A 20,699-nucleotide genomic window follows, 5' to 3' on the forward strand; every position below is an offset into this window, starting at 1 on the left:
TTGTTGAAATATGTTGAAATATGAAAATATACATCGAACATCAGATTCTCTGCACTTTGCCTTGGCAGTGTGAGGGCCCAGCATTGTATCCAGAGTAGGGAGACTTTCCCTTTAATATTATTTGAGATATTTTTGTAGTTAATCTGCAGATCAACAGGTGCGCTGATTGTTGTGAATTGACCAATCACAGCACCTGTTAAATTACATCACGAGAATGGTATACAGCCAAGATGGCGAATGCTGATTACAAGTGTCAATTTATTTCCTTATAGAAACGTGTGTGGGGGATTAAATCGTGGCAGGAATACGCCGGAAACTATCTAGGTTGTTAGATACCAACCGAAAGACAATGTCGGAAGAAAGAGATGCCCTCAGTTTGACCGATGATGAGGAAAATGAGGAGGAGGATGAGGACGAGGATGCCCTCCCTGAACTTGCTGGCACACTGAGCAAGTGGACAAACTACATCCACGGCTGGCAGGACAGATATATTGTGCTTAAAACAGGCACTCTTAGTTATTACAAATCAGAGACTGAAACAGCTTTTGGTTGTAGGGGTGCAATAAGCCTGACAAAGGCTGCTTTAACGGTAAGACTTCTACGGTGCAACGGTCGGTATCTGGTCGGTGATGCCGAGACCGTTTTGGGGCAGGGTACCGGTTGGGCCAGGGATAGGGTAGCGAAGTGAAAGGCCTTGCCCATGACGGCATGATCAAAATACATGTACCTACAATGTTGCATGATATTGCATTGTATCGCCATGTCTTGAGAAGATTTTGCGTAATATCGCCACTTTTAGATGGGAATTATACGACCTGTAGTAGTGATAGTGTAAACATGGTACAGGTAAACAAGATTGTTGATGTGGCCTGGCATCAAGGACATCATGACATCATGACATGAGGGGCATAAAGTCCATACCAAGTGTGCTCTGCATTTCGTGTAGGTTCTCCCCAAATGCATGCTTGCCGTAATACATGTATGTTGATTTTGTTATGGTGAAATGTGCAGATCAGACACCTTGACACACGTATTTGTAGCCCGTTAATCATCAGTAACGCAGGATTGAATTTGGGACAATTGGACATATGATTGACATTTGTGAAATGTATTTCACAATCTTGATCTACATTGTTTACCTTTGCCTGTCCTTGTCAGTGTCACAGGGCAAAGGTACCTGTATATTATTGTCATCGGAAACTTGTCAGAGGAAGACCATAAAGTACACCTGGAAGTAATTGAAAAAAAGTAGTGGTTGGCTTGGATTTTGAAGTTATTTTATTTTCAACGGCACCACTTGAGGCAAAATGGGAGGGCATGATTGCAGTACAACTTTGTTGCGTCCGAGAAGCAGCTCGAGCCCTGTTTGTAAATTTTCACTTGGCCTGAAATCACCCAAAGATTGACTTTAAATTACCAGGATGATTTCATGGCAAGACCTGTGAGTGAAATTTGAATATGATTAAATCTGTTTTACAGATTTATTATTACATCCACCATCATACATCTACAACCTCCAAATAATCAATAAGAAATGTTTTGTATCTGGGAATCATGTGACCTGGGTTTGAAGAACATTGATTGACTACCTACATATAAGCACAGTGTTGTGGGCCTACAAATGTATTCTCTGCACCTTATTTTACAAGTCAAGGGTTGTTGAGGTTCAAATATGAGTCGATGTACGTGTAGAGTATTTGATGAGATTTTTTTCCTCTTTGGCGTGAGTGGTGCTTGGTCATGCTGCGCGTTGGATGTGGGTGTTGGGTGTGAAATACATGTATAGCCGACGTGTTGTTTGAAGTACATTTTGAGAATTCAGTTCATGACGCAAACGTGAAATCAATTTGTTTTTGGTCGCAGTCATACATGTCATACTTTTATCATTTTTAAATGTCCTCAGAAAATCAGGAGTTGGATAGTATAGACTGATGCTCGCTGTCTTAAGTTAAAGGCAGTGAGCAGGTACCCATGAGCTTTCTGTAAAGCTTAAGGCTGGCCTATTCTGACACATAATGCCGATATGACTGGCTAGTTCAATCATCACTATTTTAGACGTGTAGTACAATCATACATCCTGTGATGATGTAACAAAGATGACTGTTTGTGTTAGGTAATCTTGAACTGGCAAAATCGTGTTGACTTTCCTTCCGGATTGATTTTTGCCCTAGCACTATAAGCATGTACATGCATTCTGAATCCAACTCATTTTATTTACCTTGTTGCTATGGCGACCAAAAAAATGTGCTCAAGACAGTCGGGCAGTGTGCTTGTATTAAAGATAGATGATACTAGCATGACTAGTAGGCGGAGTCCACAATGGTAGAAGAAGATTTGAAAAGAAGGTTCGTTTTATGTACGGTACTTGCAAAGACCCAAATATACGATAGAAGCTCATTTGAAAGCATTATAAATGCTTGTTAACGATATGATTATGAATTGGAAATTGGCAGAACACAGTCTCATTCCCTGGCTCTGCCATTTCTATCAACATTTCTCTTTTTCTGCAGGCACACCAGTTTGATGAGTGCCGGTTCGACGTGAGTGTGAATGACTGTTTGTGGTATTTACGTGCTTCAAATGAAGAGGAGAGGCAACGATGGCTCGACGCTCTCGACCTTCACAAGGTAAGTAATGATGCATCAAGGCGATAACAAACCATTCCCCAATGTTTTAAGGGTGTAAATAGACCAATCCCAAGTTTTTTGACTCGATAATCTACGCCCATCGGGGCTGTTTTCTATGAAAATTATAAAAAACCTCCCTCATAGGTCATACTGTGAGGCTGCAACCGTAGTCCAACAGTGTTTCCAGGGCCAAAGACCTAAGGGGTGTAAAAAAGACAGAACAAGATCTCGACCTAAAAAATTGTTTACTTCTGTTGACTGTTCAGGGTTTATCATTCTCTTTGACATCTAGTGAAGAGTCTGGATCCCAGTACTTTCCGCAAACATCATTAAGCCACTATTAGTCTACTATAATTGGTGCATGGCCTTCAGAGGTCACACAGTGGTCAGTAGTTCAATGGACAGGACATGGGATCTGCATGCTGCATAACTTTAGTAACCATCTTCCACTGGCTCTGCCTTTGCCTCATGTTGTGGTGATTGGATAGTATTCTTTTGGCACAGCCTTTTGAAATGGTAAATATGGTTTATATGATAACCATACCTTCTGTTTATGGATATGTTGCTTTTTCCCATCTCCATCTCCATCCTCATCCTCCCATCTCAATGTCACAAGAAGACCCAGTTAGGATCATCAATATGTTTTTGCCAAGCTGACCACTTCGACTTTTCTTTCATTGTAATGTAATAATTCTGTCTTGATTTCAGGCAGCAGAGTCTGGGTATGGGAGCGAGAACAGCCTTCGAAGACAAAGCTCAATGCTGTCGCTTACATCAACTGCCAGCCTTTCAACGGCTTCAACATCATCACTCAAGGTATGAAAAGATTTCGGCATTTCTGATTGAGATTCCTATAAAATTTGTCAATTACCTTTTGTAACAGAGGGCTTGCACAATAGAGTGCCTGTGCAGAGGACAGAAATCTACACCAACAGTTGCCAAGTTTGTTAGTAGAATTTTGTGTACACATTTTTAGATGATCCCAGAACTCATAATGGGGGTAGAAGCTGGCACTGCTCCTATCAAAATGTTGCACTGTCACTATGTATGTGATTGTGATCGCAGTTTTCACTAGTTTTTGGCCTACTTGGTATTTCTAGGCAGGCAGATGGTGCCAACCACTTTAAACTCAAATTATGACCCTTCAAAGAGATACTTGAAAACAGTTGCTATGTAGTGATCTGGGACGACTTAAATTTGCTATTTTACCTGCACTTTAAGTTTGAGAACCTGTTTTCAGCAAATATAAATTTTCCCAATTAAAAGATTGCTTACAAATGTCGCATTGAGATTATCTCCAGACTGATCTAGTTTAGAGAACCTCTCACTGTATCACCATGAAAGATTGTAAGGGATCGATACTTGGCCTTATTTCAGAATTTCTCCGTAGCGTTATGTGGATATTTGCCAATCTCTCTTCAGCTTTGATAATAAAGTACAAATATTTTGATTAGCCCATAGCCAAATAATCTAATTACCCTTGACAAGTTCTGTGTGTGTTATAAATTTGTAGTGTGTGGTGTAGACTCTCATGACTCACTTGATAACATGGATAACTGTCATAAAAAATGTGTTTCCCTTTTGCAGGTGCCTGTAAACAAACTATCAACTGGCCATTATAAAAAAATTCTGATCTGAGCTAATGGGATGCTGTCTACACTGCAGCTATAGAGATGCATGTGGTCGTGACACTGTCGTCATGCGATTTACGCTGTTACATTAACGGCTGTTGGCAATCAATAAACAGTTATATATGACATGACTGATGGAGGCTGATTCCCTCAGTAATTGCTATAATCCTTTCCAATATGGCGCAACTAGTACATCAGGTCGAATCCATATAAAATCTGGGCATTTCTTCACACCTTTTAGTACAAAAAACAGTCATCTTGAATTCAACGTCATGAAATCTGAGAATGTCAATGTCAGTCGGCAAAATGAAGTCAATAAAAATGTTAAGAGCCCCTCCCTCGTTATATTCCATCCATTCATGAATAACTGGATGTGTGGTAACTGGCGCTGAAACTTTGGGAGTAGTCCTATTTCCATGGTAACGTTAATTGGCCAGGTTATTGATTAGCAGCCAATATTGCCAATGTCAGATTGATTAACGACCGTCTGCCTCCTGTCAGGTTATTACTTCATTCAGTTTCTTTTATGGCATGAAGACTTATGGCTATCCACCCAGATTAGCATGACCCAGAATAATAAGCACCAAAATTAAAGCCAATGCAACATATTTTCCCGGGGTGGGTGATTGTTCACATGCCCTCTGTGCAGTTTATGTCATATGCCTCATAGAAAGCAGACTTGTTGATAACAATGTAGTTGGGTCACTGTCATCATTCACTGCAAATCGCGAACATTTTGATTGTTTTGTATCCGTACACGTGTATAGGGGGTTGCAAGAATCTAAAATCTCAATTATCACTTTTCCGGGATGAATGTCTCACGGAAGGTTTATTGTAGAACTGAGCTTTAGGCTAATTGTCATGGAAAGTGAATCTTGTGACTTGAGTGACAGACATCCTGTGAGAAACAATCGCTTAAAACATGGAAGATGATGACACATGACATGTTTTTATAGAATGACTCACACAAAACATCAACAAGTAGTGTCTCCATGTAAATTATGTATGTTTTGTAATTTCCGTTTTCTTGCCTGAGCATAGTAGGCCTATGGTATACCAGGAGGAACTTGGCATTAACCCATTGTTTTCCCTGGTCTGGTTTGAAGATCTTCCTCATACAGTACAAGCATGAATAGTGCTGATGTTATGTACGATACTAGTAGAGACACCTATCAGGAACTGCATTAAACTTAATCTGGCCCACTTTGCTCCTGCCTGTCTCCCATTTTAAGAGACAAGGTACATGTACTAATGTGAGGTATCATTTTGTTGCAGAGTGAGAAGCCATGGCTTGAAAGGGGCAAGGTACAGTACATGCAGATCTGGGATGTAAACATGTTTTTCACATCTCCCTACATTTTCGTTGCAGAGGGGGCGAGGGTTGAGGGAGAAACTACTAGAGATGGAGACGTTCCGTGACATTTTATGCCGCCAGGTGGACACTTTACAGAGCTACTTTGACGCGTGCGCAGAGGCAATGTCAAGGCCGTCAGTCCACGACAGTAAGTAGCAAAATTATAACAATCCTGGGTGTGACTCCCTCCGTTTTGCCACTTATCAAGTCTTCGGGATATGGGGGAAAGGGGGACCTCTCCTGATGTCGGCTGGTCACAATTCCCAATAAACAGATTCAATGAAATCCTGACACAAAATATACTTCTTGTCCCAATCATGCTGAAATAAGGGTGTCTTTCCCAAATCCTGACCAGAATTGTCAGGTCCATGTCCAAAAAAACCCATTAACCCTCTGATATGCACTTGAATATAAATCTAGTTGCACTTGCAAGTATTCAGGGATGCTGCCCCATTCATTTCTGATTGTCTTGTACCTTGTCTTACATTTAGCAATTATGATCCACTGTTGAACCACACACAGGATTTCAGTTGACGAGATCAATCTTTGTTTCTTAGTCATTCTCGATCAACATTGTTGTTGGACAGTGACTCAAACAACAGGAACTTTATTTCATCACCCTCAAACTTAAATGTGTGATCATCTATAATTGATAAATACACCACTTAAGTTATATTTTCCTTTCATCTGGGTCAATTGCATTAGATTTGGGTCACACTTCAAAAAAGATTATGTTTTCTTCTTGTAAACAAGTTAAAACTGATTTTAAAACAACACCTCTAGTCCAAAATGGCTCTAGTCCAAAAAATATTCTTGAGTGCCATCTATATTAAATTTTGCAGTGGTCAAAGGGAATTTTCTCTCATCATACAATGGCCACTCCATGACCTTATCATGTTGCAGCAATGACCAGTTCTCGTCCCAGGGTCTGTGATGATTGGTGATTCTTGTTTCATATATATATACAATTGTGATGAATATTGCATGCTGCTGTGCAAAAGATCACTTGTCTACGGGGGCTTTACACAAAGAGGGTAACACGAGGCTTATCTTTCCCCAGTCAGAGAATGTACATCAGACTTGGAGTCATTGATGTTCTCATTATGATATCATCATCATGGCATTAACTCACTGTTTTAGTATTGCCTCCTGCTTGAACTTTTTGAAGGCCTGCCTAACGTAACATTATCTTGCAGAGCACGCATGAGTAAGGGAAACATTATTGCTACATGGTACAATTTTAAATACCTGTATATCAACCTCCCAGGGAAGAGATAGAATGTTGCTTTCCTCTGGGAACTAGAATAGAAAGGTAGGCCAAATGAAATCGTGGTTTCAAATGTCAACAGCGGAAGGTCAGATTCAGAAATGGAGGGCAAATTAATAACTATGCTTGAAACTGTCCTTGGTTGAAATCAGCCCACCCTAGGCCTTCGTGAGTTTAGTTTTGGCAGGATTGCCAGCGGTATCAAAAAAAGTATTGGCCGCTGAGTTTGCCCAAGATGGAACCCTGATACCTAATCACTTCCAACTTGGATTGTTGATCACTTGCTACTTGTACTCATGTAACATTTTATATCATGATCCCATAACAGCAAGGTTGGCAGCGTTCCTTCAACGTCATCAGTATGAGTAGGGCAACATCTAGTCCCAGCTTGGTATCTCCTCATCAGTGCATGGGGATTACCGCATTCGCAAGTTTTCTTCATGTTCCTCGCTCTCCATGATCAAGGAGAGATTTCGGATTTATAGTTCTTTTTGTTTCTGTTCTTGTTTCGTAAGTTGTGAATATCCATTTGTTTGCTAGGCCTGCATTCCATAAGGTTGCCATATCATAAATATTTACTACAGGTGCACTGAAAGGCAATGTACATGTAGGCCTAAGGTTTTCCTCCCTTGGTGTAATGGGTTGGGATCAGGGGTCTAATCTCAAAGGTGTTCTATCCAAAGCCAAGATAGCTTACTTATACTTGTATGGTAGAGCTGACTCGAAATTCATTTTCACTTTCTATCTCTGAGATCTGCATGAAATTGACTTGCATGTAAAAATTTCAGGGCAGGACCTCATTTGGGATGAGCTGGAACAGAAGTACCAATACAGTAACGGAAACAATTTCTGGATCCTGAATGGAGATTGCTTATGTATTCGCTTTAGGGAAGGGTTAATGCATGATCTCCCTGACCCAGTGCAATAGTACTGTCTTCTGTCCTATCTTCAGGGTTAAGGATAATGTCCCTTTGACCAATCAATGCGTGATGATCTCTCACCAAAAAGAGGGGACATCTTTTTGTGATGAAACATTTAAAATTCCTTTTGAACCGAGGGGCACTGGTCAAGGAATGAAAAGACATGATGGCCTGGCACATCACATCCAAAATCCTGATCAATCTTGTAAATTTTTCCAACAAAATTTTATGGTCAGTTCCAAGGGGTTGGGTATGCCGCTTGCACTTCCTGGATCGGTTGATCAGTTCATTTTACATCTTTGAGTGTCAGTCTGTGGTCTATTTCCAATGGATGCCGAGCATCATCTTTGTGCTTCCTAGGCATACAGCAGATACTAATAGCTTTTGTGTTCGATTTTACCAACTCTGGCAGCCAAACGGTTGATTGCAGACGGAACTGTCCCGCTGGGATTGTCCAATTGATGTAGGCAACATGGTTTGAATGTTAATGTCCTAAATTGAGTCTATGAATGATATCTGCCGTGTTAGTTGAAAGAGGTCTTGTACTACATTATACAACATATGTACAAGGCAAACATGTACTGATCTAGGTGGAAGAAATCTTTTTTCCAATTTTTTTTCTAGATTGTGCATACAATGAAAATCTGAAAAATGGAAGTTTTTTACTTCAATTACATATATTTGCTTTCTATCCCCTTTTTATTAGCCCAAGCTTACAAACTGACCTTTGGTACTTTTGAACGGTACTAATTTAAAAAACCTGCTTTCTATAACTTTATCTGCAGCCTTGATGGATGTTTCAAAGATGGTTAGCTGTTAGACAAGGATCCTTGATGGATAGGTGGTAGACTAGTCTGTTGGCCAAGATAAACCAATGAATTGGATAATAATGTTGAAGTTATCTGTGGATCAAGCCAGGGTAGACAGAAACCATGCAGGCCGCTTAACCTGTGACATGAGGGAAATACAACGATCGGCCCATCACCCTTCCATTGCGGATCCTTGTCTGACTGGTTTAAGTGCAGCAAACATCCTGGTGTTGGTTCAGATGCTAACTATCGGGTTGTGTAATACCTCCTGACCCCTGAATTAAACTAAATCTGCCGAAAAGGCTTTTGAGGCGTGACCTTCTCTGCGGTGTTAACGGTTAGAAGATTGGTGCAGAGTGGCAAGCCAAGGCCAGATGACAGTGCGGTACAGAAAAATCACACTTTCATGTCCAATACACTTCCAATCACGTGACAAATTGTAGTCAGACGTGTCATACTTTGATCATGACACGTCTGACGTAACCCGCGGGTTTTTGTGGTCTAAGACTACTAACTTCTAATGTGCCAACATTTTGTTCCACCCCTCCTGAAAAATGTCTTATCTTCTTGCAGTGGACCATGATGATATTGACGATGTGGATGACTTTGATGTGCCACAAGTCAACTCCTCGTCCAACTCCAGTCAGTCCAGTAGTACAAATCTGACCAGCAGCGATAGCAAGGATAGACTCGACAACAAGCAAGATAACCACAAAGTAGACAACCACAACCATTCTGTGCATAAGGATATTAGTAAGTAACACAAACAAAACTCATTCTGGAGCAATTTTGTCACAGATCCAGAGCAAAGTCTGAGAAGTTGCTATGTATTAGGTGACAATTTGAGAAAGCACTTGAAGAAGAAGAGGAATCTCCACCTGGCACCAGCTTGGTTGCTCTGCCTAGACATGTTGAAACAGTCCATGGAGGCTTGCAAGTTCATCAAGGTTTTTTCATGAGTGCGATGGTGAAAAGTTAAAGAGATGAAATTGTCATGCATTGTGTTAATTGACATTTGGTGTAAATGACTCTTGAATCCCTGGTGACTTGATTTGGCGCGCGGTCCATGCTGACTCGAGTGGTGCATAATCCTGCTCATTGCTGAATGGACAGATTATACTCGTATGATCGGGATCATTTGGTGTGGATGACATCACCTCCATGGATGATTTGGATTCGGTGGCAGCCTGTGACTTCTCTAACAACAGTTTTACCGTTGCTTGTTAACGAAATTTGTCTGTTGGTTTACTGAGGGTATTCTGAACTTCTGTGTTGAGGGAATTTCTGCGGTATGTGTGACTTGAAGATGAGGACATGAGGAGTAAATGCAGCCTAGTTGCACATATTCTGCCAGATGTTTGTGTTTATGTAAAATGGCAGAAATATGGTAAGGTAAACTAATATTGCCGACAGGTGTCAAACTGCACCTTGCCAGAAACAGATAGCAAGTTAACTGTTACTGACCTTGCATGTCATACATTTTCAATGCCTGTTTTCAGACACAATATTCCAGTCACACGGTGCCCATGCCATTGATTTCAAAGGCGAAGCATTTACGTTCAAAGCCACAACTGCTGGTATCCTGGCAACATTAGGACACTGTATAGAACTCATGAACCAAAGGGAGGATGCCTGGAGAAAGAAACTAGAAAGGGTAAGTACAAGGGGAAAATAACAAAGTTACCTGTTGATGAAAGAAAAAAGGTCTGTCGTGTATTCAAAACACAGTCAGGATGAGCATGGTTTATCCTCAGTTTTCATAACATTCTGTATTGGTTCATTTAGGCCTCTCAGTGAGCATTGTAGTTTCATCTCTGTCGGTTCTCATTCCAGGAAATTGAGAAGAAGAAGCGATATGAAGAGGCATACAAACAAATTGTTACAACCAAATCTAAACCAATCGTTGTGGGTGGACCAGACTTTGAGGTATGTTCTTCTGACACTTCATCATGCATCATGATCGATGGCCCTCGTGGACAGTCTGGGTGATAAGTTTTTGGTGCCATGAATTATTTACTACCGGTATTGTGTTGAGTCAGGAGTTGTGAATTTACGGTCCCCTGAAATCGTTCATAACTTGGTTCAACCAAACCATTTTGATATTTGATAAACTGACTGAGCATTTTTACTTGTACTCAGACGTTTCATCTAAATCTTGTTCGACGTTACAGGAAGGCCCACACTGCGCCATAAATGAAGATGAATTCTTTGATGCCGTAGATGCAGCCTTAGACAAATTAGAAAAGGAAGAATTTTTAGAAGAACAAAGGGTAAGTCTTTATCCTGCTCTCATGCAATAGCCACAGAATGTTTTAGTGACATAAGAGTCCGTTTATTATCCTCCTGTTCGACATTTATTGCTCAACCTTCCATGTTTATTCTCAAGACTCTGTACCACACAAGGGAATTGCTATCAGAATTTCATAGAGTTCAGCCAATACTGTTAGAACAGGATGCAAATGTCTATTTACTGGAAGGTCCTATTCCTTTTGTTGCTGATGTATCTGATACAGTAGAACCTCCCTTAGCGGACACCTCTGCCAGGCGGACACCTCTACATTACGGACACGTCCGGCCAGTCCTGATTTTTTCTAAGTCAATTCCAATAACAAAAACCTCTGTACGGCGGACACCTCTCTACTCCGAATTGCGGACAGGGCGATGGCCAATTTTTGGTCCAATTCCCTCCCAATTACGGACAGTAGGCAAAAACAATGGTTTCCCACGTGCGCTTGGAGAGTCAAATAGGCCCGACAGATGTGATATTTGCTTAATTAATCAATGTAATTACCCCATGGCATTGTGTTTTTGTACCCTAATTAAGCTGCGGCATTTGTTTACTCATCTTTTCAACTAATCACATAGGCCTATTGTGTCAACGGACACTCATAAATCCACGCGGTTTTGTCAGTGTTGCGGCAAATATGCGTTAGTAGAGAAATTAGAAAAAATTAATTATTAATCAAAGGTGGCTGATGGACAGAAATGATGGTGTTTTTTCAGACATTATGACATGTCGAGGAGATTTTGCAATAAAAGGGGCACCTTTTACTAGAGAGATTATTCACTCTCTGAGTTCCAAAGTAGCTCACGTCATTCAACGCAACATCACAAGCAAATACCGATCAGCCAACAGGTTTAAAGTTTCTACGCTAGATGTCGACACAGAGAAAACCAAGACCTGCAAGGCGGGAACTTCAAATCCACCTATCGGACGATTTGGCATAACCTCTCTATTGCGGACACCTCTCTATTGCGGACACCTGGGCCCAGTCCCATGGGTGTCCGCAATAGAGAGGTTGTACTGTAGTTACTTTCCTTGAATTTCAATTCCAGAAAATCCTCCATCAGCAATCAACTATAAGTAAACCTCCCCTGACGTCGTTGTCACCAAAGCATAAACTCTATAACGAGGTAAGTTGTAAGAGCACTATAAAAGCCTGTTTAAGAAATCCAGTTTGATTTTCCTCATAAAATCTTGGTATATCTCCTCAGTTAAGTCATCCCAGTAGGTTCAATACCAAAATGGTGCATGTTTTTCAAAACAACCCAACTGAAGGCATGGTTGCCAAATGGTGGAAGCAGTATCAAACGTCTGCGTTTAGTCCTGACATAATTTTTTGCATGGGACATTTGCTGAAGGAGGTAACGCTCAGTTGACGTGATCTATTTTCAAATATATTTCTTATAGGTGTATGATGTAGTTGAGACGCAACTAAAGCAAAGCTTGATGTATAATAATCGAAAAAAGGCTTGCTCAAAGGTCGATATAAACGATTGATTTAATAGAATTAGTTGAACCCTTTGCGTGTGGGTTTTGCTTGCAATTTTAACTGCTTTTTACTATTCTTAGATTTGGCAACAGTTTATTACTCGCTGTCCATTCAAAAGTTTGTTTTGTTGGGTTATTTTTTGTTTGAGAGATGAAATATTGTCAAAAAGGGCTCCTATAGTGGTGGTAACCATGGTGGAATTGATAGTATACCTGCCATGCATGGGATCCGGGGGGCGCAGTGGCGTACTGACTTTTATAAGAGGTTTCAAATAAAGAATCCAAAAGTCATGCATTCAAATCCCAATCTGGTAGCCACTTTGTCCTTTAAAAGTTGAGTAAACAATCTGGTAGCCCCTTTCTTCTTTAAAAGTTGAGTTAACTCAAGCAAGCAGCTTCTGGGATGCAGCTCTTATCAGTACCTCAAGATACTACTTCCCACAAGCTACGAATTACAGGTTGAAATGTTTCACTCTGAATGTGAGGTTGTGGCCTTGAATCCTTTCCGTATTATTCAAAGACATGTGATGCTGAAGCGTTTTCACCAGGACTCGAAAAAGCACTTAGTAAAAACTTGAGTTTGTTTCAAACTGAATAGTATTGCAAACATTATTCATGTCTCATTCCAGGTGAACGATATTGTTGAGGAACATTTAAAGTTTGCCGACCTCGATCTTCAGAGTTTGGAGGGGGAGGACAGTGTCTGGTTTATGATTGCCGAGGATGGCGATATGAAGGTTTACAAACGTGAGCAAGAGGAGGACGGGATGGTGGTCGACCCACTCAAAGCATGCCACACAGTCAAGGTGAGAATTTCAAACATTTTTACTGCGAAGACCAGTCTCTTTTCAGAGCTCGATTGAATTTGAAGCTTAGTGTTGCATTTCACTCCGAATAACCTTAATAGGTTACTCTGAAAATGACGAGTTTTCAGCTTCTACTGGAACCATTGGCAGTTCTGCCATTGGTAAACGCCAGTGTTGACCTTTATGATTGTGTCTGGAACACAGCTCCTGCCAGCATGTGTGTATTTATCAAAGCCAAAGTTATAAGACCGTGTCCTAAAATGAATCTTATTCAATTTCAGGGTGTGACTGGTCGGGAATTATGTACTTATTTTTGGGACTTTGATACTAGGATGGAATGGGAAAGTAAGTACTGTACGAACATTACCTGCTTGACAGCAAAAATAGCTTAAAATAGAGCATTTTGTTGGTGTGTTGTTGGTCACCCAATGATCTATAATGTCTCACTTCCTTTTCTACAGCTACAATAGAAAGCACCAAAGTCATAGACTGGGCATCAGAGGACACTTTGATTTCGTACCAGTTACATAAACGTGTCTGGCCGACCGCCCAGCGAGAGTCGTTGTTCTGGTCGCATATACGGCACTGTACTAGTGATAAAGATGAAGGGCCGGATTTGTGGATCGTAGTGAACTATTCAACTGCACATGAAGATGCACCGGTGAGTATTACTATTCTAGTCGGGCTGCATGTATGACAGATAAACCTGAAGCACCTAATCAGGCTATGACAGAGTAATCTGAAGCTCCCAATCAGGCTATGAAGGTGTAATCTGAAGCTCCCAATCAGGCTATGACAGAGTAATGATTAATCCGAAGCTCCTAATCTACTCAGGCTATGACAGAATTATCTGAAAAGTATTGCAGAATCTGACTCCTTAAACCGTGCCCAGTGGAAATGCTAGTGAGGTTTAAATGAGATGTCTCTTTTTCAGGTGAACTCTAAAGCTGTTCGTATCACACTGAATATCGCCATGCTCTGTCAGACAATCATTAACCCGCCAAAGGACGGCAAGGAGATCACCAGAGATGACATCACGTGTAAGATGGAATATACAGCTAACGGTAAGTAGCATTTGAGCGAAGCTACCTGTCCTTGAATTCTTATTTTTCTGGGTCCGATAAGTAGGCCATCAATATACTCTCAGTTCTGTAGCTGTATGTGTACGGGTATGTCAAATTTAACCTTTTTTCTTTTCCAGTGAACCCAGGAGGTTGGGCGCCAGTGTCCGTGTTAAGAGCCGTCTACAAGAGAGAATACCCACGATTCTTGAAGAAGTTCACTCAGTACGTCAAGGATAAAACCAAGAACAAACCAATTCTTTTCTAAGGCTACTGCGAGGACAGTACACATCTGGTTAGGTTATCAGAAATTGGATTGGTTGAGCATGGGATCCGGTCATGGTCGGCTGAAGCTTATGATAGGAATAGGAGTGTAAACAAGGGGTACTGGTCAAGGTCGTACTAACAGTGGTGTGACCCAACTTTTGTTGAAGCAAAAACTTGGTGTGTTTCTGTTATAAAGGAAGTCATTGATTGACACATCTTTGTCCGAGCAAAGTTTTGCAATTTTTATGAGGTGGATATGAATGCTTAAATTAAGGATCTAAATCGACCTTATTTAAATTTAGATTTGATAAACACAAAAAAAATTATGTTGAAAAGTCACCCTTGGGCCAAGAAATTTTTTTGTGACATTGGGGAATGAGCGCAGGGGAGGTTTCTGCGATGAACATCAGCAGGAGTCTGGGGGTACACTATGACCTCGGAGCCAGGTGCCTAAACCAACAGGTTGTAACAGCAGCCAGGTCAGAATATAGTATATTGGGAATGAGGCTGAACATCACCATATATTGCATACTCTGTATAATACCTTTTTTATGAGGCATGAATATAATGTATAAAAGATAATCTCAAAATTTTGAGATGATCTCCAAGCTTAATGAGCTTTGTTACTCAGAAGAAGGATGTCTAATACGTTTTACTGCAAAGTCTATGATTTATTTTGTCATCATGTTTTTGTTTTCGATTTGACCTGTTTCCATCTATTCATGAACATCGTAACTTGGATTGTTAATGATAATTTTCCCTTAAAACTAGTTCAATAACGATAAATTTCTATCGAGTTCGAGTCTTGAAGTGTAACATTTTTAGCTCACCTCTTAGCAGAGGTGAGCTTATCCCATACCGTGGCGTCCGTCGTCCGTCGTCGTCGTCGTCGTCGTCGTCGTCGTCGTCGTCGTCGTCCGTCGTCGTCCGTCGTCCGTTAGCAGGGCACGTTTCGTAACTGTTAGAGCTATTGAGTTGAAACTTGGTACACATGTACCCTTATGTAATGACACCTTGGAGACCAAGTTTCGGTCCGATTCGTTTCATGGTTTGGCCACCAGGGGGCCAAACGTTAAAAGTGAAAATATGCAATATCTCCCTTAATAGTAGTCGGGAAATTTTGAAAAAAATATGGTAGGTACTTCTAGCAAAGGTGCATCATATATCCTCCGGGTTTTTGATTTGACCTCCTTTTCAAGGTCACAGAGGTCAAATGTTGTAAATTGGCCGTTAGGATGTAACGATGGCACGTTTCTAAACTGCAATGACTATTGATACCAAATTTGGTACACATTTACCCCTTAGTCAGGTGATCTCAGGGACCGAAGTTTGGTCCAATATGATTCACCACTTGACCACCAGGGGGCAAAATCCATAAAACCTTAAAAATGTGATTATTCCTTAACTTCTTGCCCGATTGCCACCAATTTGATATCATGGGTACATCTAACCACCATACAGTATATGTCACACAGGTTTTTAATTTGACCTTCTTGTCAAGGTCACAGAGGTCAAATGGCGTAAATTTGCCGTCAGGCCGTAACTATGGCACGTTTCTTAACTGCAATGACTATTGATCACAAATTAAGTACACATGTACCCCTTGGTCAGGTTATCTCAGGTACCGAAGTTTGGTGCGATCTGATTTGCCGTTTGGCCTCCAGGGAGGGGGCCAAATCCTAAATTCTTCAAAATGCCTTTATTCCTAGTAATGACTTGCCCAATTGGCACCAATTTTATATCATAGGTACATCTAATTCTAACAACCATTCAATGTGTCACCCGGGTCGTCTTTGATTTGACCTACTTTTCAAGGTCACAGAGGTCGAATGTACTGTAAATTGGCCATTTTGGGGAAATTGTAATTGCTTGGACCTACATCAAACCTAACACTACATGACGCAAGACCATGCTCTTTATCCATCTTTCCTCCACATGAGGTGAGCACAATGGCCCTGGCCATTTCATTATTGGTACTCTCTGTCGAAATAGAATATGGTGGCAAAATTAATAAAAAGACTAGAATATGATTGGTTAGAAATTCTCTTGGTACTAAGTTAGTTAGTACCCTCTGTCCAATTTCTCCTGCCATTTTACTCAAATATATATTTTCTGTAGAAAAGTAACGGCAGTTAGACATTGGTTTAATATGGTCTGTGTTTGAATTGGGGCGATTGGTTTGGAATTTGTATCTGAATTGGCCTATGAGTAAAGCGGTTATCTTTTGCAAGTGCCAGGCAAGTTGTGCTAAGGTTTCTTAATTATTATTTATTAATCAAAGTGTTAGCATATTATTAGAGCCTTTCCAAACTTTCAATCCGTGAGGATTAAGAGGTCACAAGCTATTGGATTCTAATGAGGAAAACAAATTGCACTTTAAAGTAAAAAAACACTAGAGAGTTTTCAGTCAAATGTACTTAGTGAAGTTGATCAAAACAGTTTGTTCTCGTTTGGTTTGTAGAGGTTACTAAAAGAATTTGCAGTAGTTTTGACAGTAACTTGGAGCAACTTGTAATTTTTATATATTTATCATTTTAGTAGAAAATGCAGAAATAGCTTCAGATTGATCTCTATCTATGCTCACTATGGAACTGAGGTCAGACACGCATTTTGGAAGAAAAATAGTGGGTGCTTGAACTCATGTTTTCATTATTCATACAGCCAGTAAAATTAAAATTTAAGACTAGCTCTTTCGCAAATTTAGTTTTAAGTGGCTAGAAAGCTTGTTTCTGTCATTCTCATGTTCAGATTTTATCTTGGAAATACTCACAACCTATCAATTATACACTGTCGTTTGCTTTGACTACTGCATTTCTTAATCCTAGTCTTTTTATTTCAAATTTTGAAGTGTGGTATGTACTGTAAACCTGCATATTTGACTGGACCAGCATTTTTGGTCTGTTGTATACATGTACGAAGTCCGTCATGTGCATCACCAACAGACTTGGAACCTGGACTAAGGGACTATGAAATATGGTCTTTTGTATAGAGTACATGTAAGGGTTTTAACGTATACAATTCATGCGAGTCAAATTTTGTGGTGTAACTATCCCTAAATTTCTGTGTATATGACTTGCAGTTTTGCCATGTTGGACGGCTGACAGGTGGTAAAATGATGGTGTTACATCGGTAGAATGTGTGCACGATGCATCGTTTTGTACAGCAGATTACAAAGTAGACATAACATAATACTAGTATGCTACCTTATCATCAAGTTAAGAGGACTTTCACATGGCTATGAATATTCTAACAAATCAGCCTTCAGTGATACTCTAGATAAAGTTAGTAGCAAAAGTGCTTCTAAACTATTTTTCATCGAGGTTACTCCTTGGCTAACGTTTTGTACAAACTGTGTATGATATGTCCAAGATGTATAAGGCATAGGCTTTCTATTGTAGATAAATTTGCTTTAAATGTCTATTTGTATGTTGAACTATGAAAATATTACAAATATTTTTTCAGAGAAAATCATTCAACATTTCGTGATGATAATGTTGATATTAAATATTATGATATGGGCTTTTATGTAGCGCTTTTCACTGACAGGGGTCCATATCAAAATGCTTCATAATTAGTGTCACTAATATGTGTGTCTGCAGAGGCATTCTGGGTATCAAGTAGGTTTGATGTAGCGCTCACTCGAGTTTGACTTGTATGGACAAAGCGATTACCAGGGGGGCGAAGACGCAATCCTTGGATTGAGAGTCGATACCCCACTCTACAGATATTTGAGAAATGCATATAGTATCTAACTGTCAACACACTATGGTTGCAGCTTGTAAGAGACTTGGAGTTCATCTCTCTTCTTGTGGTTGATGACGGTTTCTTATTGGATATTATCAAATTGTCTCGAACTTCCAAAAACTTGGGCTTAGAAAATGTCCTCTTAAAGCCCAGGAGGTAACGTCTCATAAATTCCTGTTTTTGCAATTCAAGTTCTTGAAACTAAATTTAATATTGATTTTGGGTTTAATAGAATTTAATAATAAAAAAATGTTAACGTTTGATCCTGTTTGTTATTTCTGATGATTAAAACGATAAGAACTTCAGGGCAGTTAAATCATGGTTATGAATCTGTTTGGGTCGTTTTGACAAGTGTTGACCATTATGACATATGCAACAAAAGCACAAAAATGGTGTAATGTCCAGTTGAAAAGGTGTTCTCTTTATAAAGAATATTCTTGTATTCATTTTGTTGGGGCTTGGATATCATGCAAACTTCTTTTGATTGGGCATATTAGGCCTAAAAACCGTTAAAATTCCAATAATTACTCCGTGAGGGTAGGGTAGGCAAAGCGGGATTTTTCATTTGAGATACTGTTGCAGCCACTATTGAAAACACCTCAACAGTAGACAACAGTTATCTGTATATTCGGTGTGTAAGGTACATATATCTTGGCTTTTGGGGCTCGGTCTCCCCTAAGTCGTCAATGCTTTCTTGAAGTGACAATGCGTTTTGTTAAACTAATGAATTTCCTTCTGTCAGTTTTTAGACAACACACTTTGAAATTTATGCTTGATACAAATGCAAGTTATGCTTCACATTTCAAATTGATGAAAAAGTTAAAGATTCATCACGAAATAGCAAATTGTCCAAATGACTCCTAATAATCATTTGGATGACCTCCATTGATGTTGACTACTATGTTGAAATTGACTTGTTCAGAAAGAAGCTCTGTAAGAAGTGGTTTTGGTATTTGTCTGCACTGAAACTGTGTGACTGAATAAAGCAGATCACTTCCCCCACTCAACAGTGGATGTTCTGTCCAGTAATGTAGTCATGTGTATTCATATGTTGTCACATGCGTGTCTTTGTATATAAGGAAAGGGCTAAAAATGTATGAAGACATGACACGTGTCGGGAATAATAAACCATTTCAACTACTACATCGGCTTCCATTAGTGAGTATGAGTTGGCTACAGGAGTTGTCTCTATTCCCAGGTTGTGCTTGTATTCAATGGTGACGATAGCAGAAGGGTCTTTTTGATGTCTCCGGCCTAGAACGGGTATGAGTAGGCTACAGGAGTTGTTTCTATGCCTAGGTTGTGCTTGTCTTCAAGAGTGACCAGAGGCAGAAGGGTCTTGGTGTGAGTAGGCTGTGCTTGTCTTCAAGAGTGACCAGAGGCAGAAGGGTCTTGGTATGAGTAGGCTACAGGAGTTTTCTCTAAGCCCAGGTTTGGCCTGTCTTCATGAGCGACTCGAGGCAGGAGGGTCTTGGTATGAGTAGGCTACAGGAGTTGTCTCTAACCCCAGGTTGTGCTTGTCTTCAATAGTGACGAGAGGAAGAAGCATCTTTTGTGATGTCTCCGGCCGAGGACAGGTATGAGCAGACCAGGAGTTGTAATTATGCCTATGTTGTGCTTGTCTTCAAGTGATGATAGGCAGAAGGGTCTTGGTGATGTCTCTGGCATAGGACTGGTATGAGTAGAAAAGTTTTCTCAATGTCCAAGTAGGGCTTGTCTTCAAGAGCAACCAGCGGCGGAAAGAGTCCCGGAGTTGTCAAGGAAAGGTATGAGTTGGCTACAGGAGTTGTCTCTACGCCCAGGTTGAGCTTGTCTTCAAGAGCGACAGGAAGACAGGGTCCCGGTGTTGCCTCCAGCCTGGGATCGGTATGAGTAGGCAGAAGGAGTTGTCTCTCTGCCCAGGTTAGGCTTGTCTTCAAGAGCAACCAGCGGCTGAAAGGGGCCCGGAGTTGTCTCCTGCCGAGGACACAGGTATGAATAGGCTAGAGGAGTTGTCTCTATGCCGTGGTTGGTCTGTCTTCAAGGGCGACCAGAGGCTGACGGATCTCAGTGTTGTCTCCAGCCCAGGACAGGTATGAGTAGACGAGAGGAGGTATCTCTATGCCAAGGTTGGTCTGTCTTCAAGAGCGACCAGAGGTAAAATTGCCTCGGTGTTGTCTGCGGCCGAGGACACAGGTATGCGTAGGCTAGGAGTTGTCTCTTTGCCCAGGTTGGACGCGTCTGATCGAGCGACGACAGACAGAAGTGTCCTGGTGTTGTCTCCGGCCGAGGACAGGTATGAGAAGGCTACAGGAGTTGTCTCCATGCCAAGGATAAGCCTGTCGAGACAGAAGTTGTCTCGATGCCCAGGTTGGGCTTGTCTTCAAGAGCAACCAGCGGTAAAAAGGTGCCCGGAGTTGTCTCCGGCCGAGGACACAGGTATGAGTAGGCTACAGGAGTTG

At 40.8% G+C, this 20,699-nt stretch overlaps 1 protein-coding gene across 1 annotated transcript; it reads left to right on the forward strand.

Annotated features, from left to right (window-relative positions):
• The first annotated feature begins 231 nt into the window (after positions 1-231).
• Positions 232-15,695, forward strand: LOC135483156 (ceramide transfer protein-like). The gene is made up of 14 exons (XM_064763765.1): positions 232-589; positions 2,511-2,627; positions 3,336-3,443; positions 5,628-5,760; positions 9,182-9,361; positions 10,108-10,262; positions 10,442-10,534; positions 10,780-10,878; positions 11,945-12,022; positions 13,010-13,186; positions 13,468-13,531; positions 13,648-13,847; positions 14,121-14,250; positions 14,388-15,695. The coding sequence occupies exons 1-14, from the start codon at positions 350-352 to the stop codon at positions 14,513-14,515; spliced, it is 1,902 nt and encodes a 633-aa protein (XP_064619835.1). The 5' UTR covers positions 232-349; the 3' UTR covers positions 14,516-15,695.
• The last annotated feature ends 5,004 nt before the right edge of the window (positions 15,696-20,699 follow it).

Source organism: Lineus longissimus, chromosome 2 (genome assembly GCF_910592395.1).
Source record: "Lineus longissimus chromosome 2, tnLinLong1.2, whole genome shotgun sequence".
Taxonomy (NCBI): domain Eukaryota; kingdom Metazoa; phylum Nemertea; class Pilidiophora; order Heteronemertea; family Lineidae; genus Lineus; species Lineus longissimus.

Excerpts from the sequence above, each read along its gene's own strand:
- LOC135483156 (XM_064763765.1), top strand. The coding sequence starts at position 350 with ATGTCGGAAGAAAGAGATGCCCTCAGTTTGACCGATGATGAGGAAAAT. Across the intron at positions 9,362-10,107 it reads TTCTGTGCATAAGGATATTA|ACACAATATTCCAGTCACAC; the intron begins GTAAGTAACACA and ends GCCTGTTTTCAG. Across the intron at positions 13,532-13,647 it reads TACTAGGATGGAATGGGAAA|CTACAATAGAAAGCACCAAA; the intron begins GTAAGTACTGTA and ends CCTTTTCTACAG.